Source organism: Homarus americanus, unplaced genomic scaffold, assembly GCF_018991925.1.
Source record: "Homarus americanus isolate GMGI-L3 unplaced genomic scaffold, GMGI_Hamer_2.0 scaffold49667, whole genome shotgun sequence".
Classification (NCBI taxonomy): domain Eukaryota; kingdom Metazoa; phylum Arthropoda; class Malacostraca; order Decapoda; family Nephropidae; genus Homarus; species Homarus americanus.
Window position 1 is genome coordinate 5121670 of NW_024738608.1, and position 21992 is coordinate 5143661.

The window sequence follows — 21992 nt, forward strand, 5'->3', positions numbered from 1 at the left end:
TGGGTGAGTGGGTGGGGGAGCAGGGGTGGAGGAATGGGTGAGTGGGTGGGGGAGTGAGGGTGGGGGAATGGGTGAGTGGGTGGGGGAATGAGGTGGAGGGATGGGTGAGTGGGTGGGGGGAGGAGGGTGGAGGGAATGGGTGAGTGGGTGGGGAGTGAGGGTGGAGGAATGGGTGAGTGGGTGGGGGAGTGAGGGTGGAGGAATGGGTGAGTGGGTGGGGGAATGAGGGTGGAGGGAATGGGTGGTGGGTGGGGGAGGTGGGGTGGGAGGGAATGGGTGAGTGGGTGGGGAGTGAGGGTGGAGGGGTGGGTGAGGTGGGTGGGAGTGAGGGTGGAGAATGGGTGAGTGGGTGGGGGAGAGGGTGGAGGGAATGGGAGTGGGTGGGGAGTGGGGTGGAGGAATGGGTGAGTGGGTGGGGAGTGGGGGGAGGGATGGGTGAGTGGGTGGGGGGGCAGGGTGGAGGAATGGGTGAGTCGGTGGGGAGAGTGAGGGTGGAGGGAATGGGTGAGTGGGTGGGGTAGTGAGGTGGAGGAATGGATGAGTGGGTGGGGGAGTGAGGGTGGAGGAAGAGTAGTAATTTAAAACCAGGAAGTAAATTAATAAACTAAGTCATCTCATGAGTTCCTCCTTCTCTCCCTCCTCGTTTTCTTTATCTCTCTCTCATTTGTTTTCTGTTGTGTCTTTGTCTCTGTCTCATATCTATTCTTCTTTTCTAGTTATCTGTCTTCGTTTATCTCTATCTCTCGATTCATCTTTCTTTCCCTCCCTCCTTCCCTCTTTCTTCTCCCTCCCTTCCACCCTTTCTTCTTCCTCTCCCTCCCTCCCACTTTTTCTTCTTTTACCTACTTTCCACTTTTTTCTCTCTTTCCTTCCCTCCTTCTTTTCGCTCTTTCCTTCCCTTCCTCTTTCTTCTCTCTCATTCTCCTTCCCTCTTATTCTTCCGTTCCGCAATCTCTCCCCCCCCGCTCTTTTATTCTCCCTTCCTCCCTCTCCCCATCGTCCTTAAAGCAGAAGCAACCTACTTATCCACGCACTTCCGGGAGGGGGTGAGAGAGGGTGAAGGAGGAGGGGAGAGGTGAAGAAACACTGTATAACTTTTACTAACATCTCACCTCTCGGCGAGGCACTTAACAGGCTCCACCTACTCACTTAACCCTTAATCTGTCACTTACCACAATCCCAGTCACTTAACACTTACGCCTACTTACTTTACACTTATGGACAGTCACTTAAGAGAGCTGGCGGTGTGGTGTTAAGTGGCACCTTGTGAGTTTATTAAGCGTGAACTGCCTTATGCCTCTGGTGGCTGGGAACAACAAGAGAGGAATAATAATAATAATATAATAAATATAAATAATAATAATAAAATAATAATAATAAAAAAAAAAATAATAAAAAAAATAAAAAAAAAAAAAAAAAAAAAAAAAAAAAAAAAAAAAAAAAAAAAAAATAATAATAATAATAATAATAATAATAATAATAATAATAATAATAATAATAATAATAATAATAATAATAATAATAATGATAATAATAATAATAATAATAATAATAATAATAATAATAACAATAATAATAACGATAACGATAATAACAACAATAACAATAATAATGATAATGATAATGATAATGACAATAATGATATTATTATTAATATAATAGTAATTATAATAATAATGATAATAATAATAATAGATATGAAATTAAAACAACAATACTGATAATAAAAGTACAGTGTTGTAAAGGAAAGATGATGATAGTAGTAAAATATTGTGTTTTTGTTATTATTATTATTATTATTATTATTATTATTATTATTATTATTATTATTATTATTATTATTATTATTATTATTATTATTATTATTTTATTATTATTATTATTATTTATTATTATTTATTATTTATTATTTATTATATATTATTGTTATTATTATTATCATTATTATTATTACATGTCGTGTAGTGTTTTAATAAATTCTGTAGATGACAATAAACATAAAAAAGATAGTGAAACGTGGGTAGATAACTCCGTAGATTTATTCATGGTAATTTTCTCTATCTCACCACACCTCAAATTGCCTCCCTCCTCACTTAGATAAATAAAATGTAAACATACCCACCCCTCTTCCTCCCTCACCCATCCCCCTCACCTCCACCTCCCCCCCTCCTCACCTCCTCCCCTCCTCCTCCCCTACTTCCCTCCTCTCTCTCATCCCTTACCTCCGTCCTCCCTTCTCCTACCCTCCCCTACCCTCTCCCTCCCCTCTTTCCCCCTCTCCTCCTCCCCCTCTCCCCACCTGCTCGTGTCCCCAGGTGAGAGGCGACTGAGATACACAGGTAACTAAGGGTTAAGTGTGTTGTGTGGTGGTTGAAGTAGTTAGTTATTTTCTGTGGTTTAATCATTACCTTGTTTTTTATATCGGTTTTAAATCTTTACCATTCCTGACCATTACAATTACTGACTATTACCATTCCTGACTATTACCATTCCTGTCCATTACCATTATTAACCATTCCTATTTCTCCCCCATTCACTTCCTTTCTAATCATATTTATGTCACTACCATTTATCTTTCCATTTTTTCACACACTATATATATCCAATTATCGTCCCTCCCTCTTTTCTCCTTCTCTCTTCCCTCCCCTCTCTTCTCCCCTTCTCCCCTTCCTCCCCTCTCTTCCCTTCCTCTTCCCTCCTCCCTCCCTCCTTTGCTCTATCTGTCCCCTTCCTTCCTCCCCTTCCCTTCCTCTATTTCCCTTCCTTTTCCTCACTCTCTCATCCCCCTCTCCTCTACCCCCTTCTCACCCTCCTCTTCCTCCATGAGGGGTCGGGAGAATTCTGAATATGTTATATTTCTAGAAAGTAATTTATGCTCTTAATAACTCTCCCCGCCCCTGTGTGTGTGTGTGTGTGTGTGTGTGTGTGTGTGTGTGTGTGTGTGTGTGTGTGTGTGTGTGTGTGTGTGTGCCCCACCACGGTGTAGCAGGGGGGAAGGGGTGACATGGCACTCTTAAATCCTGGTGATAATTTCAGGTGGGGGGGAGAGGCAGAGAATCAAGCACATTAAGGGAAGAACTCTCCTTACTGTGAAATAAAGTCATTTTTTGGTACTTTCTGTAATTTTTAAGGATTACAGGGTATATTTTTTTAAGTAATATTGTCTTGTTGGAATTTTAAATGCATTACAGTAACGTATTTTATTATATTTTATTTTATTTATTTTTATTTTATTTCATTTCCTTTCATTTATTTTTTTTTGAGGTGGGGGAGGAGGAATAGTTTCTCTAAATCTCGTAATATAGCTGGTGATAAATATTAATAGGTAGGAAATAAGGAGAATGTAAATAAAAAAAATACATACGGACGATTGAGAGCTTAGCGTACAGGTATTAAAGTGCCATCATAGAAAACGGGACTCATTATTGGATATGTTTTTGGGGGTAACTGAGGTATTATTTATTAGTTAAAGTGGTATATATTTATGTGTTCTCTCTCTCTCTCCTTACTAGTCTCTCTTCTTCCTTTCTCCCTCCTATCTCTTCTTCTCCCTTCCTCTCTCTCTCCTTCCCTTCTCCTTACCCTCCTCTTCCTTCTCCCTCCTCTCCCCCATCTCACCTCACCTGCTCATTTTATCCTCATAAACCACTAACACATTCCCTCGCGGGTCTTGGGTTGAGGTGCAGATGTTGGTGCAGTAATTGGCTGTTAGTCTCCCGTGATAAATGGAACCCAAAAGTGTATGTAGAATAGACAGTGGATAAAATTACCTGTCTGCCAATCTGTCTTTATGTTTCTGCGTTAGTTCTTCTGTCTGTGTGTTTGTTTGTTGTTAATCATGTTGTTTGTTTGTGTGTTAGTCTTGTCTGTCTTTCTGTTTTTGTGTGTTTTAGACTTTCTCTCTGTCTGTGCGTTAGCCCTGTCTGTCTGTCTGTCTGTCTGCGCGTTAATCCTGTTGTTTCTGTCTGATTTCGGTAGTCCTTCTGTCTGTCTGTTTGTCTGTGCGTTAGTCTTGCTATCCGTCTAAACTTTTGTCCATCTGTCATGTCTGTTCCTCCTGTCCATCCGTTGATAATTTGTTTCGAACCTTAACTCAAATATGAAGTTACTCATAGGCTTAACTTTACATAAGATTAGGTTAGGTTAGATTAGGTTAGGTTAGATTAGGTTAGGTTAGGTTAGATTAGGTTAGATTAAGTTGGTCAGGTCGTTACATGTGGAATCTTTCTAAAACAAAGATTTAGATCTCCACTGAAACAAAGGCATTTAGGTCTTAAACTAAAGACCTGGTTCACCCTCCGCTGTTGACCCGGATTACCCCTCCCCCTTACCCTTCCCTCCCCCACCCTCTTCCCCACCCCCTCCCCCACCCCCCCTGTTGTAAGACCGTAACTTATCCTTTTACGGCCTCGTGAGTTGTGACAGTCGTAACGCTGAGCTGTGGCCCATAAAAGTGTGACGGGAGGATGTTATCAATGTGTGACGGGGTATTGTTGAGTGTAATAGTGTGTGACGCTTGTAATTACATAACAGTGTGTTCGCGGCATAATTAAATATAAGTGTGACAGTAATATAAGTGTGACGGTGAAGTTCCTATTGTACGTAGATTGTCATACATAGCGATTACGTACACACACACACACACACACACACACACACACACACACACACACACACACACACACACACACACACACACACACACACACAATATAACTCTCCCTTTATACACCTGTCCTCTGACTAGTGAGAGTTGAGGGATGAGAGGTGAGATTATATATTTTGTATGAGAGGTGAGGGTATTGCTGTGAGAGGGAGAAGTGAGAGAGATATTACTGAAGAGGAGATAAGAGAGGATTAATGAAAGAAGTTAAAAAAGAGATAAAAAGAGATGACTTAGACCACTCAACACAGGGTAAGAAGGGGAGGAAGAAGAGGTGGGATAAGAAGGGAGGAGAATAAAAGAAGAATAAGAAGATATAATAAATGTATGTTGAGGAAAAAGCCCTATAATCTCTTCTGCTCCTCTCCCTCCCTCCTCCACCCCCTCCCTCCCTTCCCTCCTCCACCCCCTTCCTCCTTCCCCTTCCTCCTTCCCCTCTCTTCCCCTCTCTCCTCCCCCTTCCCACCCCCTTCGGTTAATCTCTAAATACCACGCCTCAATAAATGAATTTCTCTTTTTATCATGGCGAAGAAAACGGATGCCGACGCTGGGGAAACTTGAGAAAAAATTTAATTTGTATTTTTCTCTTCCTCTTCCTCTTCTCTAAGCTACAGGAGGGTGGGTAATGCAGCAATTTGGTGGAGGTTATCTGTGTGTCTGTCTGTTTATCCGTCCGTCTGTCCAATCCTCCATCCGATAATGACAAAATTATCACCTCTCCTCTCCTCCTCCTGAAAAAAAAATGGACAGAAATAGAAAAGAATTTGATATAATTACGATTTATGGCGTCATGGTCACTCATTAACTCACTACAGGAGACACACGGGTTCGATTCTCTGACATCCCTCTTGAGTACTATGACAACCTTCTTGAGTACTATTAATTAACCCAATGAGATGTTTTAGCCCTTTTGAGTATGATGTTTTAACCCCTGAGATATATACCGACCTTCTTGAGTACTTTGACTTATAAATAGGTTATGTAAAGGGTCATATTGGTTGGTAACACACACACACCACACACACACACACACACACACACACACACACACACACACACACACACACACACACACACGATTAATCAGGGTTCTTGGGTTACAGAAGTCTTGGGTGATCGGGAAATATTTCACAAAAATTATCCTTTTCGTTGGGGCCTGTATGGGGGGGTGAAGGGGCAGTGGTAGGGGCTGATAGGGAAGGGAGAGGTGGACGAGGGGAAAGGATGGATAAGAGAGGAGAGGGTGGAAGAGGTCGTGGAGGGAGAGGTCGTGGAGGGAGAGAGGGAGGTGAGTAGATATAGTGGTGGAAGACTGGAGCGAGGTAGAGGAGGGTGAAGTTGAGGAGAGGCAAGGAAGGTATGGTGAAGGGAGGAGGGAAGGAGGGAGGGAAGGGGAGAGGAAGGGGAGAAAAACGTGTGGGTGACTGATGTGATTGATGGCGTGGGGAGGGGTGGTGGTGTCCCTATGCTTTTCAGCTGTCGGCTAGGGAGGAGGGAGTAGGGAGGAGGAGGGTTGATGGTGGGAAGGAGGGAGGGGTGGGGAGGAGAAGGGTTGATGGGTGGGAAGGAGGGAGGGGTGAGAGAAGGAGGAGGTGGGGGAGAGGGTTGATGGGTGGAAGGAGGGGGTGAGAGAAGGAGGGAGGAGGGAGTGGGAGGAGAAGGGTTGATGGGTGGGAAGGAGGGAGGGTGAGGAGAAGGAGGGAGGAGGGAGGGGTGGGAGGAGATAGAGAACAGAAGGAAGGAGGTAGTTGGAAAAAAGAGGGAAGGTAGTAGGAGGAAGGAATGCAGGAAGGAGGAAGAATGGTAAAGGGAGGGGGTGAGGAGAAAGGTATGGGTAGTAGTAGTAGAGGGAGAGAGGGAGGTTGGATAGCAGTGACGGAGAGTGGGTGGAAGAGGAAAGATAGATGGAGGAAGGAACAGGTAGAGGAAGAGAACAAGGACAGGGTGGGAGGAGGGTGTGAGATGGATGAGGACGGTGGGATAGATACGGATGAAGAGGAAGTGAAGTGGAAGGGATCGGTCGTGTTACATCCTTTCTGTAGAGAAAAAGAACTGAGGGAAGAAAAGAAGGAAAAGAGGGAGGTACAAAATATAAAAATGACAGGGGAAGGAAGGAAGGGAAGGACAGAGGGACGGACGGGCGGAAGGATGGAGAGGACAGCCCTCCTCCTCCCTTCGCCACCATCCCCCCACCCCCCACCCCCACCCCCCACCTCTACCAACAAAACATTTCAAAATTTCCCAGTAAACATTTTTTCCTTCTCTCTGAATTGAATTTGTATGTGGCCGGTTAAGGGTTTGACACTCCGGCATAACCAGCTTCACTGAACCGTAAACATTGTCGACTCCTAACCAGCGTACACACACACACACACACACACACACACACACACACACACACACACACACACACACATACACATTCTCGTAAGGGGATATCCGACCGAAATTCCGGATAACTCGGATAATCTTGTAGTCATTCCGAAATAATTTGAATTTGTGGAGATTTTGAATTTGATATGAGTGATGTGGAGTCATGTGGATAATTTATTTTATGTATTGTACGAGTGAGGTGGAATGACTTAGTGAATTTGTGGGTCATGTGGAATTATAGAAGTAAGTTGCAAATGTTTTCCAAGGATTTAGTCGTCCTGAAGGGGTTAAGTCATCGTACTCGAGGTTGTCATCGTCCCGGGTTAAGTCATCGTACTCAAGGTTGTCATCGTACTCCAAGGGTTAAGTCATCGTCCTCAAGGGGTTGTCATCGTCCACAAGGGTTGTCATCGTCCACAAGGGTTGTCATCGTCCTCAAGGTTGTCATCGTCCACAAGGTTAAGTCATCGTCCACAAGGGTTGTCGTCGTACCTAAGGGGTTGTCATCGTCCAAGGGTTTAGTCATCGTTCACGGGTTGTCATCGTTCACAAGGGTTTACTATCGTCCACAAGGTTAAGTCATCGTCCACAAGGGGTTAAGTCGTCGTACTCAAGGGGTTAAGTCATCGTCCAAGGGGTTTAGTCATCGTTCACAAGGGTTGTCATCGTTCACAAGGGGTTTAGTCATCGTCCACAAGGTTAAGTCATCGTTCACAAGGGTTTAGTCATCGTCCACAAGGGGTTAAGTCATCGTCCACAAGTTTTAGTCATCGTCCACAAGGGGTTAAGTCATCGTCCTCAAGGGGTTAAATCATCCTACTTAAGGGGTTAAATACTTGCTACTCAAGGGTTTTATTCACCGTACTCATGGGGGTTGTCTGTACTCAAGGGGTTGGATCATTGTACTCTTGGTCATTCATTAGCGTGATTAGGTAAACAATAACGTTATATCAAGAACATTTGTGTTATTGTAGTCAGGTTTATTTACAATAGCTGTCTACCTCTTAGCTGTAAATACCAACCTGTTAGCTGTAAATCTCGACCCGTTAGCTGTAAATCTCTGCCGGTTACTGTAGCTTTAAGTCTTCAGCTGTTAACAAGATACAAGTTAGATCGAGGAATTAACTGTGTGAGAGAGAGAGAGAGAGAGAGAGAGAGATTCACTAGCTGAATGTATTACCTAAAAACAATTAAATAATTAACTGATCTCTCTCTCTCTCTCTCTCTCTACACACACACACAGACACACGGATAATTACTACAATTAATGAAGACCTTTTTATCAACTCCTTGACCCGGGTTCATTATACGGCACAACGTCCTTCACCTATAGTGTAATTAACCTTAATTGATCCATCTCAGGTGTTTAAGATCAATGCTGTTCACTGAATGCTTGGATCGACTGTCTTTAAACTTAACGCCCCGTGAGGATGTGGCCCCTTGAGGATGTGGCCCCGTGAGGATGTGGCTCCGTGAGGATGTGACCCCTTGAGATTGTGGCCCCTTGTGGGTTTGACCCCGTGAGATTGTGGCCCCTTGAGGATTTGGCCTCGTGTGGATGTGTGGCCCCTTGAAGATTTGGTCCCGTGAGATTGTGGCCCCTTGCGGGTTTTGCCCCGTGATATTGTGGCTACAGGTCGTAATAACATGGCCACAGGTCGTAATAACTTGTTCCTGACTCGTAGGGATTCCCGTGTTGGGATTATGAAATTTTTGTGTTCCTAATGTTGTGTCCCTTCCCTCTGCCAGCCGGGAGAAGGGACGGTAGAAGGGAGGGAAGGATGGTGGGAGGGATGATTAGAGGAAGGGGCGGTGGGAGGAAGGGGTGATGAGAGGTGGAAGGACAGTGGGGAGTAGGATGGACTTATGGTGGAAGGTGATTGACGATAGGGAAGGAAAAGATGCTCTGGAGAAAGGGGCGGGGGGGTTTTGAAAGGAAGAGGGGCGAGTAGGTGGTAAGGAGAAGAGGCGATAAGAGGGGGAGGACAATAGCAGGAGTGACTTGAGGGAGGGAAGGAGGAAGGAAGGGAGGGTCGATTGGAGGGGGTGACTGGTCGATGGAGGGAGAAGAGGAAGGTGTCAGATTTAAGTCTATAGATGTATTTTTACGCTTTCAGGACAGACAGACAGACAGACAGGCAGACAGGTAAAGAGACTTGACCCGGATATACTAATGTAAACAAAGAGAGAAACGCTGTTTACCTCCTCATCAATGTTATTCTTCAGGACCCGGAAAAGAGAAAATCGGAGTGAGTGTCTCTGTATATTCAAGGGAAGACGTAAGTATTCGGGCGGGTAAACACACGTAAGATTGCTACACCATTCACATCACTTAGTTACAACCTCTTCCTATCCTCACCACCACGTCCCTCTCTCTAGCCTCTACCCTTCCACCATCTTCATCTTCGCCTCAACTTTCCTACCTTCCCCTCCTTCCTTTTTTTTTTACCTTCCTATCCTTCTTTTCCTACCTTATTCTCCTTCCCCCCCCCCACCACCTCCCTCTGTCCCCCCCTCCCTCTCTCTCTCTCTCCACCCATCTCTCCCCCTCCACAGCCCCTGACCTCGCACTGTGTCAACACCCAGCTGGTGATATCCCGGAAATATGTGTTGGTTGTGAGGAGGGAAGGTGAGGCTCAACCCCTAACTAACCCTAGCCTGCCAGCCCACGACGTCTTAATGCTTTTAACCCCCCAACACATAACCCTGTATAACACTCTCATATGTTGTCATTATCTCTCTCTCTCTCTCTCTCTCTCTCTCTCTCTCTCTCTCTCTCTCTCTCTCTCTCTCTCTCTCTCTCTCTCTCTCGTAAAGCGCAATACAATCCTGAAATAACACCTGAACGAATAAGATAAGACTTCATTGATACTAAGTTATTGTTGGAATTTCAAAAGCTAATTTTAATGTCACATAAACCCATAAATTAAGACATTACATCTGTTTGCTTAATACTCATACACGTATATCTGTATATGTATTTTTATTATTATTTTTTAAGTCGCCATACAACGTTGCCATAAAAGCGGAATAAAATAAAAACGAAATAAATTTACCTTCTCATAATCGACTTCTATTTACATTTGGGATATTCCTCTCTGTATCTCGTACTGCAATTTGGTGCGACAACTTACACAGTAAAATAGAAATAAGTTAGTTTCCCCTGGGAGGTCTTTTCCTGTCGTCATTACCAGGCTTTTTGTGTCGTGTGTGTGTGTGTGTGTGTGTGTGTGTGTGTGTGTGTGTGTGTATCCAGGAAACATGTTGGGATCTCTTCCTCACGTCTCCCGGTGTCATGTGCCCGCCTCGAGTGGCGCCTCCTGCAGGTTGATGGAAGGGCCTGAAGGAGGGAGGGAGGAAAGGAAGAAGGTGAGAGAGAAGACTGGTGGAAGAGGTAGGAACGAAGGAAGGGAACAATTGGTGTAGGAAGGAGGAACTGTAAGAGAAGAGGAAGGGGCAATAGGAGGAATTCATGTGGTTGAGAATGACAGAAGGTCGTCATTACCAGGCTTTTTGTGTCGTGTGTGTGTGTGTGTGTGTGTGTGTGTGTGTGTGTGTGTGTGTATCCAGGAAACATGTTGGGATCTCTTCCTCACGTCTCCCGGTGTCATGTGCCCGCCTCGAGTGGCGCCTCCTGCAGGTTGATGGAAGGGCCTGAAGGAGGGAGGGAGGAAAGGAAGAAGGTGAGAGAGAAGACTGGTGGAAGAGGTAGGAACGAAGGAAGGGAACAATTGGTGTAGGAAGGAGGAACTGTAAGAGAAGAGGAAGGGGCAATAGGAGGAATTCATGTGGTTGAGAATGACAGAAGGGAGGGAGGGACTGGTAGATGGAGGGAGGGACTGGTAGAAGGAGGGAGGGACTGGTAGAAGGGAGGGAGGGACTGGTAGAAGGGAGGGAGGGACTTGTAGAAGGGAGGGACAGACTGGTAGAAGGGAGGAGGGACTGGGTAGCGGATGAGGACTGGTAGGAGGGAGGGACTGGTAGATGGAGGGAGGGACTGGTAGAAGGAGGGAGGGACTGGTAGAAGGGAGGGAGGGACTGGTAGAAGGGAGGGAGGGACTTGTAGGAGAAGGAAAGGGGACGATAGAAGGTAAGAACTACTAGGTGGAGACATAACTCGTGGGAAGAAAGGAAAGTAATGGAAGACTTAGTTCTCTCCTGGCGGTGGTGTCACGTTACTTACCTGAAGGTGGAGGATAATCGTCACGGGATAAGGATATGCATAGTTTTTATCCCATCCCTTTACCCTCGCCACCCCACCCCTTTACCCCCACCCCCCCACCCCACCCATCACCCCCATCCCACCACCCCACCCCTCATTCTACCCCTCTCCCCACCCATCACCCCCTCACCTCCACCCATCACCCCCAAAAAGATTAGAAAACTAATAGAATTCCTTCCAGATATTTGAACTCATTTCCACCTCTGACCCTGAACTGGGATGGTCTACATGGCCGGAACTCACCTGATTATCTATAAAACTCACGCATTAATTCACAACACAGTAGACGAAAGGAAATGGAAAAAAAAAGAAGAAAAAACGTAAATTTATGCATCAGAACTTTGTGAAACGTTTTTGTGAATTACTAATGAATTGCTTACGACCATATGTAGAGCGAGGGGAAAAATGTGGTGGATTCATGGTAGTAGATAAGAATGTTGAATGTTGGGAAGGGGGAGAGAGGGGGGGGGTAGTGTTTAATGAGGTGGGATACTGTATGTTGATGTCCAGACGAGGTGGATAATGTTTGGAGTTTAGGAAGGATTATTATTATTATTATTATTATTATTATTATTATTATTATTATTATTATTATTATTATTATTATTATTATTATTATTATTATTATTATTATTATTATTATTATTATTATTATTGTTGTTGTTATTGTTATTGTTATTGTTATTGTTATTGTTATTGTTGTTATTGTTATTGTTGTTATTATAGTTGTTGTTATTATTATTATTATTTTTATTATTATTATTATTATTATTATTATTATTATTATTATTATTATTATTATTATTATTATTATTGTTATTGTTATTGTTATTGTTATTATTGTTATTATTGTTGTTATTATTATTATTATTATTATTATTATTATTATTATTATTGTTATTGTTATTGTTATTGTTTATTATTATTATTATTATTGTTTTTATTCCTGTTGTTAGTATTATTATTTTCTTTGTCGTCGTTGTTGTTATTATTGTTCTTCCAGTTATTATTATTGTTGTTGTTGTTGTTGTTGTTATGCACCCCTGTGATAAATTTGTCATTGTTACACACGATAAGCTCTATGCATATGTATTTTTCATAATTTCCCTTACAAAATATATTTCAGTATAAAATCATTTCCTCCTCACTCTTCTAGCATATTTCAACCCGATATGTTTCAGTAGTAGTCTTATTTCGCTTCCACTCCCGAATATATTTCACCGGGAATCAATTTCTTTCCTAATAAATACAGGGTTTTTTTTTTCTTGTATATTTCATTCTGTATATTTCACCACCAGCTGTTTCGTCGTTCATAGGAAGTCATTAATCTACTTCACTAGCAATACCACTCGCAATCCACTAATGCCCCGCATATACCGCGATATATATCCATCTTTATATATATGGTGGTGATATATCTCTTCCCTGATGTAGATTCTTATCGATATTCTTCACCACCAGTCAGTTTCCTCACCGATATATTTCGATATATTTCCTCCTCCAATATGTTTCCAAAGTATATTTCCTCAGCAATATACCGAGCTTCCCTGATATAGATCCTTCAAAGTATATTATTTTTCTTTATGGATATGATGTATATTTCACTCTCAATATATTTCTCTATCTTATATTGCCAAACTACGTTCTTCTTAATGTAACGATCACTATTGGTGTGTGTGTGTGTGTGTGTGTGTGTGTGTGTGTGTGTGTGTGTGTGTGTGTGTGTGGCGAGTGAATAAACAAACTCTCTCTCTCTTCTCTATTTCTTGACTCTCTTCCTTCATATCCTCTTTACTTTAGTTTCATTCTCTCTCCTCTCCCATTCTCATTTACATGTTCGCATTATTGTTATTTGTTTATTTATTTATCTCTCCTCCCATCTTCTCTTCCACCTCTTCTCTAACCTTGTCCTTGTCAATGATCAGGTGTAAAATAGGCACCCCAGCAGCAGGTCATTTCAATTGAGTGTTAATTACTCTAAGCATGACTTAACCTAATCTAACCTAACCTAAACTAAACCTGACCTGACCTGACCTTTCGTTACCCCTGACCTCCCACGCCTCACAGGTCAGACAGGGCTAGGTTGAGGGAAGGTGGATTTCCTGCCCTGTTTCCCCTTGTCCCTCACTGTTAGCCATCGAGGGGGGGGGGGGGGTGAGAGTAGAGATTATGGGGAGGGAGGAGGGAGGGAGGGACGGAGGGAGGGAGGGAGAAAGTTTAGAGAGAGAGAAAGTATGTGTAGGGAGGAAGGAAGGAAGGAAGGCAGAGAGAGAATTTAAAGAGGAAGGTAGGTAGAATAGGGAAGGAAGGAAGGAAGGAAGGAAGGAAGGAAGGAAGCTCGGTAGTGTATGTAGATAGGCGAGGAACGGCAGGAATAAGAGAGGGAGAGTAGGACGAACTGGAGATAAGAAAAGGGGAAGAGTATATAAAGGAATAACGCGAGGGAAGATAGGAAGGAAAAGAGAAATAGAATGACCTTGATCCACCATGATGGCTCTGATCCACCATGATGGCTCTGATCCACCATGATGACACTGATCCACCATGAAGGCCTTGATACACCATGATGGCCTTGATCCACCATGATGGCTCTGATCCACCATGATGGCCTTGATCCACCATGATGGCCTTGTTCCACCATGATGACCTTGATCCACCATGATGGAGATGGCACTAGGAAGAAGGATCCAGTGTTGATCACAGGCTCCTCCTGCCCCGAGGCTCCGATCGTATCCAAGAGAATCCCAAGACGTGACGCCAGGTTCCAGGAATTCACATCTTCAGAGAGGCCTGGTACAATGGTCCAGGGACGCCCTAACGCCACACCGGCCCGGGCGTCCCTTGAGTGTCCAGAGCACTACCCTCACACTACAAGTATAAATAAACAACAACTTTTTTTTTGCCTTCATTATGGAATCCATCTGTGACTTCCTGTGAAATACTGAAGGAGGCGCCGCCGACTCTTAGATTGGTGTACAGTTTTCCCCCCTTCAAGGACTCTGTTGAATCATGGGACACGTTCAGGCGAGGGGATTCTGCAACAGCTGAGGGGAACCTGGAAGTCTGGTCTTAATAAGTGAGAGGCTTTGTCCCTGAGAGAAGAGCTGACCTCAACAAAAACTCGTTCTCAGCTCACTGGAAGATCCTGAGAGGTGGCGAAGACTGGGGCCCTGAGACGTGTCCTCCTGTTACTGATGTGGCACTTCATGGTTGACGCTAATTGTGCTTCGGGTGTGCTTGATTCCTGCCTCACTTTCTTGGTCTTTTGCTTGATTCTTGCCTCACTTTGCTTGTCTTTGCTTGATTCTTGCCTCACTTTGCTTGTCTTTTTGCTTGATTCTTGCCTCACTTTGCTTGTCTTTTTGCTTGATTCTTGCCTCACTTTGCTTGTCTTTTTGCTTGATTCTTGCCTCACTTTGCTTGTCTTTTTGCTTGATTCTTGCCTCACTTTGCTTGTCTTTTTGCTTGATTCTTGCCTCACTTTGCTTGTCTTTTTGCTTGATTCTTGCCTCACTTTGCTTGTCTTTGCTGATTCTTGGCTTGTCTTTTGTGATTCTTGCCTCACTTTGCTTGTCTTTTGCTTGATTCTTTCACTTTGCTTGTCTTTTTGCTTGATTCTTGCCTCACTTTGCTTGTCTTTTTGCTTGATTCTTGCCTCACTTTGCTTGTCTTTTTGCTTGATTCTTGCCTCACTTTGCTTGTCTTTTTGCTTGATTCTTGCCTCACTTTGCTTGTCTTTTTGGTTGGTTGTTCTTGATGGTGAGGCTAAGTTTATGCTTCAGATGTGTTTGTGTTTACGTGTGACATCCAGTGCTTTATCATCTTAAGTTTCGTCAACAATTCGATTAATCATCATTTATTTCTACTTCCTTTTCGTTCTTTAGTGTTTTATTTTAGTTGGCATTATCCTCTACATTATCGTTTCTCTCCTTTATTGTCTCATTTCTCCTCTTCCTCTTTTGGTCACCTGGTTGATTGAGGCTCGATGGGCATTTGACCTTATCTCTCTCACCGTTCATCACCTCCTACCCCTCCTCCTCCTCCTTTCTGCTCTTCCTCCCTTCTCCCCCTTCCCGACCCTCTTAATTCCTGTCCATCCTCCCTCTCCTGCTCTTCTTGTCTCTCCATCCTACCCCTCCTACGTCCTTCCCTTCCTTACATTCTCTCCCTCTTCCATCACCCTCTGGCCTGTCATTCTTCCACCGTGCGGTTCTTTGGCCCGACTCACCCCTGCCAATGTTGTCTGGTCACCGTTCCTCACCTCCAGTCCCCCCCCCCACCCTTTGCCTCCTCTGCCTCCCCCCTACCATATTCCCCACCCCTGCCACTCTCCTGCCTTCCCTGCCACAGTGTTTACCCTTCCTTTTATTATCATCTAACCTCTCTCTTCTTCTCTCTCCTCCATCATCTACCATCCCCTCTTATTATCTCCTCCCTCCCTCCTCCCTAACCCCTCCCTTATCTCTACCCTCTCCTCCTTCAATCCCCCACCTACTCCTCCACTCTCCCTCCTTCACTCTCCTTTCTCTATTCTTCAGTCCTCCAACTCCTCTACCACTATGACCCTCCCCCCACTTCCCCCTCTCCCCCCTCCCCCCGTGGTGGTGAGAGGTGAGAGAGTGGGTGAGAGAGGGGTGAGAGCTCTCCCTCCCTCTCCATCTGAGCGCTGAGTCTTGCCATCTTGTCCTGATGGCTGATTGGGTATTGTTCTAATCTCCAGCAGCTCTTCTCGGCCATCCATCCCTCTCAGCCCAATCACGAATCACTACAACGTCTGAATCACCGAATCTTGAATCCTAACGACGTCTGAATCATCGACTTGCTGGCGAGGCGACGTGATGCTGTTTTATACTTGTGGGTGTGTGTGTGTGTGCGTGTGCGTGTGCGTGTGCGTGTGTGTGCGCTACATCCTCTCTTCCACACACACACACACACACGAATCAATCTCCAGTAAACAATAAACATTTATAGTGTAAATTTACATAAAAATCACCATAAACCTTGGAACAGATACTCTCAATAACCCTTCAAATGGCCGAGTAAATGGCAGCAGGAGTTTTTTAAAAGGCCTCGCCCCACCATAAAGGAAAAACTTTATTACTCAAACTATATTCTATGGTGATGTTGAGACGTGGACCAGGAGAAATGCCGAGCAACACTATTTCTCAGTCTACCTTCGTCGTTATTTCTATCGCTAGTAAGGTGAGAGATTAGACGTTACATTCACAGAGATTTTAGGGTATAATTTCTCTTGCTTTAGGTAGGAGGAGGGAAGCCATCTGGTTAGACAGTAAAGTCATAGAGCATTTTTGACGCCATTTACAACCTCAGATTTGAGATAGAAACCCCGATACTTAAAGATTCATAGACTATCATTTTATTTATTTATTTTTTATTTTTTATTTTTCTCACAATTCGGTGGAAGGTATAAAAGAATCAGGGTACAATATTACCGCCATTAAATTCGCTTCTATTGTGTGGTAGCTTAAGTGGGGCAGTTCAAGATACCTTCCTGGTGGGTCAGCCTTTTGTTGCCAGAAAATATTTAACGCAAGAGTTACTGAGAATCGTGGCGCTGATCTGGACACTGAAGCTGTGGGTGAGCATGGAAGGTTAATTAATTTTTTGGTAATTAAATGTGGGATGGGAGGAGGGAGGGGGTAGGAAGGAAGGGGATGTGGAGAAGGGGTAATATGGGAGGAGGAAGAAGGAGGATGCGGGTTTGGAAGGAGGATATAAGCGATAGGAGGGGGATATGGGAGAGGAGGAGGACGAAAGGGGGTGTAGGAGGGAAGGGAGTTGTGGAGAGGAAGGGGTGTGGAGTGGAGGATGTGAGGGGAAGGGATAGGGGAATGTGGAAAAGAAGGATTGTGGGAGATGGTGAAAGGGAGGTTATGTGGAAAGGGAAAATTGTCGAACATACTGACTATAGAAAGAGAGGGAGAGGATAAAGGGAAAGATGGGGAGTAATGGAAAGGGACAGGTGGAAGAGGAGGGATGAACAATAAAAATGAGAAATGGAACAGGTGGAATGAATAATACAAAGGGTGTGGGGGGGAGAGATGGGAAAGATGAACGGGAAGTAATGGAAAAGGGTAAAATGGGAACAGAATTAATGGAAAAGGGGGCGGAAGGGGTTTTGGAGTAGGTCGTCAATACCCATAATGGCCGACACAACAACTGGCCTGAAAATTGGTGGTGATTACGACCCTGAGTAGCTAACGGGTCGTATTGTGGAAAGGAGTCGTTTTGCTGGCTGACTGGTCGTACTGCTTTGCTGGCTCCAGGATAACCTTAACACCCCCCACCTTCCTCTGCGACAGCTTTACGCTACACTTGTGTACGATAACTTAACCCTTGTATACGATAACTTAACCCTTGTGTACGATAACTTAACCCTTGTATACGATGACTTAACCCTTGTATACGATAACTTAACCCCTGTGCACGATAACTTAACCCTTGTATACGATAACTTAACCTTGATATACGACATGACACCACGAGTACGATAACTTATCAGTATTGTTATTAATAAAAATCATTTAAAAAAAAAGATGTGGTAATTTTTTTTTATTCCTCATTAGCGAAAATATTCATTAATTGACAAAAACATTAATTATCTATTTTTTTTAATAATTCAGCTTTGACAAGAAACATTCCCACAATGTCTCGTTACAAAATTCAAAACATAAACATTATAAACATTATCTATGAGAGTATTTGTTTGTGTTTATATGTATAGATAATGTTTATTTGTGAGTCAGCAGGATGTTTATGTTTTTGTTTTTGTTTTTTGTTTTTTGCAATGTTTATGTTAGATGATTATTTGTAGATAGATTGACAAGTAGGTAGAGATAGGGATAGTTGGAAGATACATAGGTAAGTAGTCAGGTAGAGAGATAGAGATAGGTAAAGATAGGGTGATAGAGATAGGTAGATAGGTAGATAAAGATAGGGAATAGAGATAGAGAGATAGATGGAAACCCTGAAATTATAATTATAAGATTAATCCCTAGAACCATAAAACCAATCCCTAAAATCCCTAAAAAACCAACCCTTAAAACTAAAACTAATCCCTTAAACTATAAACCCCTCAATCCCTAAACCAGTAAAATCCATTCCCTAGCACCATAAACCTCCAATCCCTGAGGCAATAACTGTAAGATTAAACTGCAAATACACATCACAGCGAGAGGAGGAGTCTGGACCTAAGCAATACTCTCGGTGACAAACATCTTAACAGCTTGAAGTAAAAAAATAAATAAAAAAAAAACACACGCTGCCTGATATTGCACTTGCATAAACACACTTTTGCAATATTGCCTTAGATTAAGTCATAGCAGAGACACTGGTTGGCCTAAGTGGGTACTGAAGTGAGGTGTGGGGGTCCCTTTGCTGGGTAGGTGGTGTGGTGGTGGTGGTAGTGGTGATAGGGAGCTGTAGTGTGTGGTTTGGGTGATGGTGGTGATGGTGGTGATAGTGCTTGTGTCAGGTACTGGCACTACCAAGAGGGAGAGAAAGGGGGAGGGATAGAAGCAGGGGGTAGAATGGGTAAAAATTGAGTAAGTTAGAGTGGGGGGTGATGGGGGGGGAGGAGGTTAGAGGGGGAAGAGGTCTGTCTAAAAATAATTAATAACATCAACCACAATAAAGCAGAGAGGCCACACTAAACCACAGCAACAAGAACAGAGGAAGGGCAAAAAAAAACAATATATTTTCTCTAAGGATTTACAATATTTATTCGAGGGATATATATATATTTCTTTTTTTTTGAGGCATCGTATTGTCTTGACCCCGCTAGTACCCTGACCACTGAGGCGAAATACTAATGAGACTTATATGTGGATGACAGCCCAAGGAAACACACACACTCTTATAATGGTTACTTGATGACAATGATTGTGTTAACTCGTCAACTCAGTCTGGTCCACCTGATGAGTCGCTCCTTTTTAACAGTGGGTTGATAATGGCTCCACTTTTGACCACTTGTGTCCCTCGTTGTGGTGATTTTTATACAGGTAAATTTATATGGAAGTCTTGATGTGTTTGGTTAATATAAACTCACTGTAAGTATTTGTCTAGATGATGAATTGGCTCTTAAAATGGTTTACTGTAAAATACGTAATTCAACACGTTTTGTATACATGGGTGTTGTATACATAAGTACCGTGGGAAATGTAGACATGGGATTTTATGGATATCAGGAACAAAATTTTAGAATAAGGTCATATAAACGTTTATCTCTATAAGAAACAACGTAGATTTATGCACTCGTCGTAACCCTGATGGACGACAGATAGTGAGCCTGTGAGCACGGCCAAGGTTCCCGCGTAAAATTCATCACCTTATCTCCCAAATTCTGAAAAATGTCTTTTAATATATTCCCGCCGCCGCCTGCTCACACCCTCGCCCACCCAACACTTGGTCCTCTTAATATCAATACACAATAAGTAGCGTAAGCATCATAGCGTGGCGTCATATTCGCAACAAAAGACCTCTTAAAACCTTCATATCGGCGGGACAGATTCTTTATATAAGAGGTTCCAATTCCTTTCTAAGAGGGTCCGATTCCTTGTCTAGGAGGATCTGATTCTATATGTAGGAGGATCACGATGCTTTTATCAAGGAGACTTTGCTGCTGATCGAAGGAAGAGGAGGGGGGTGAGGGTGTGATGCTTTATCGAGGTGGAGGATCCGGTGCTTTATCTGGGAGTTTCCGATGCTGATCGTAGGAGGAGGAGGAGCAGGAGGAGGATCTGATGCTCTTATCGACGAGGGAATATGATGCCTGATCGAGGAGGCAAGAGCCTACATGATGGCGGAAGATTTTTGCAGAGTCGACGATTACGGGTGTCGAGGAGCTTTGAGCGGGCGGGGTGAGATGGACTCTAAGGGTCGTAAGATGAACGTAGCATAAACGTAAGATGGACTCAGGATGGGCAGTAAAGAGCGAGAAGTCTGTGTGTGTGTGTGTCAAGTGGGTATTATGGGCGAGACACAGGAGAGGTGATGGTGGCTCTTGTTAGTGTTTTGTCTAAATATGGCTCTGTGTGTGTGTGTGTGTGTGTGTGTGTGTGTGTGTGTATTCATATTAGCATTCTTACTTGTGATATCTCCACCTCCACTAACCCTACCACCGCTCTCGTAACACACACACACACACACACACACACATACACACACACACACACACACACACCAGCTTATCACCACCTCACCCAACACTCCCCCCAATACAAAAGGTTCGCCAGAAAAAATTAATCATGGCCGCTGGGTGTAATACTTTGTTGACTATCTGAGCTTCCTGGTGATCGGCGACGCCCGTGAGCATAACTAACCGATAACAGATACCTCAGGGAACCGGCCAGGTGGTGCCTCACGCCGCCACCACCACACCGATTGGAAATTTAAGCAGCGGGTCTCAGGTTATCAGAAGGTAATACGTCAAATTTATTTTCGCTTCACATACATCGTCTGACGCCTGATTGCACGTAATTTTTTTTTATTATTATCAAAGGTTATGAAAGTTATTTTTTACTTTAAATTAATCATGTGGGATGAACTTTACAGCTTAATTTAACTAAGGATGTGAATACGGTGGTCCAATTGGCGTCGAAGTGACTTTATTGGGTCAGATAAGGAGTTAAACTACAGTTAACCTTTATACCTCACCGTATTGCCCACAAATCGAGAGTTCTCAATCCTTTACTCTCAATTAATTGGTTTATCTTGTCGGCCATCTTGACTTTTTACCAGAACCTCGAGTCCTTAAGAGGTTCTATGGCTAGACTGGGGTTCTAGGAGAGATTTTTTTTATATTTATGTTCTCGATGATATGTAGAAATATGTCCCAGAGATCTGTTTATGGCTGGGTGGTTGGGACTGCACTCGACCGCCTATAATTCCCCAAGTGTAAAGTTAGGTTCCCGTTCACAGGTGCTGGGTGGACTGCTGTAGGGTTGGGTATAAGATTTTTTTTTATGCTTAACGTAGAGAGTTTTTATGGTAGGTTATGGTGACTGGTTGTAGTGTTGGAATAAATATTTCAGCTCACAGGACTAAAGACATGTTAAACCCCCAGGCAGTCAGTAAAGTCACCATAGACGTCACTTAGGTCACCATCACTAAAGTCACCATCACTAAAGTCACCATCACCATCGCTAACCTCACCATCACTATAGTCACCATCACCATCACTAACCTCACCATCATCACTAACCTCACCATCACCATCACTAACCTCACCATCACTAAAGTCACCACCACCATCGCTAACCTCACCATCATCACTAACCTCACCATCACCATCACTAACCTCACCATCACTAAAGTCAGTCACCCACCATCACCATCACTAACCTCACCATCACTAAAGTCACCACCACCATCACTAACCTCACCATCATCACTAACTCACCATCACCATCACTTCACCTCACCACCACTAAAGTCACCATCACCATCACCATAACCTCATCACCATCACTAACCTCCCATCATCACTAACGTCACCATCACCATCACTAACCTCACCATCATCACCAACGTCACCATCACCATCACTAACCTCACCATCATCACTAACCTCACCATCACCATCACTAACCTCACCATCATCACTAACGTCACCATCACCATCACTAACCTCACCATCACTAAAGTCACCATCACCATCACTAACCTCACCATCATCACTAACGTCACCATCACCGTCACCTTAACGGAAAGAAG

At 43.6% G+C, this 21992-nt stretch overlaps 1 protein-coding gene across 1 annotated transcript; it reads right to left on the reverse strand.

Moving 5' to 3' along the window:
* Positions 1-14385: 14385 nt before the first annotated feature.
* LOC121874148 (splicing regulatory glutamine/lysine-rich protein 1-like) lies at positions 14386-21001 on the reverse strand. The gene is made up of 2 exons (XM_042378118.1): positions 20934-21001; positions 14386-15034 (listed from the first exon to the last, which is right to left on the reverse strand). Exons 1-2 carry the CDS (start codon positions 20999-21001, stop codon positions 14386-14388), a joined length of 717 nt encoding a protein of 238 aa, XP_042234052.1.
* Between the last annotated feature and the right edge of the window lie 991 nt (positions 21002-21992).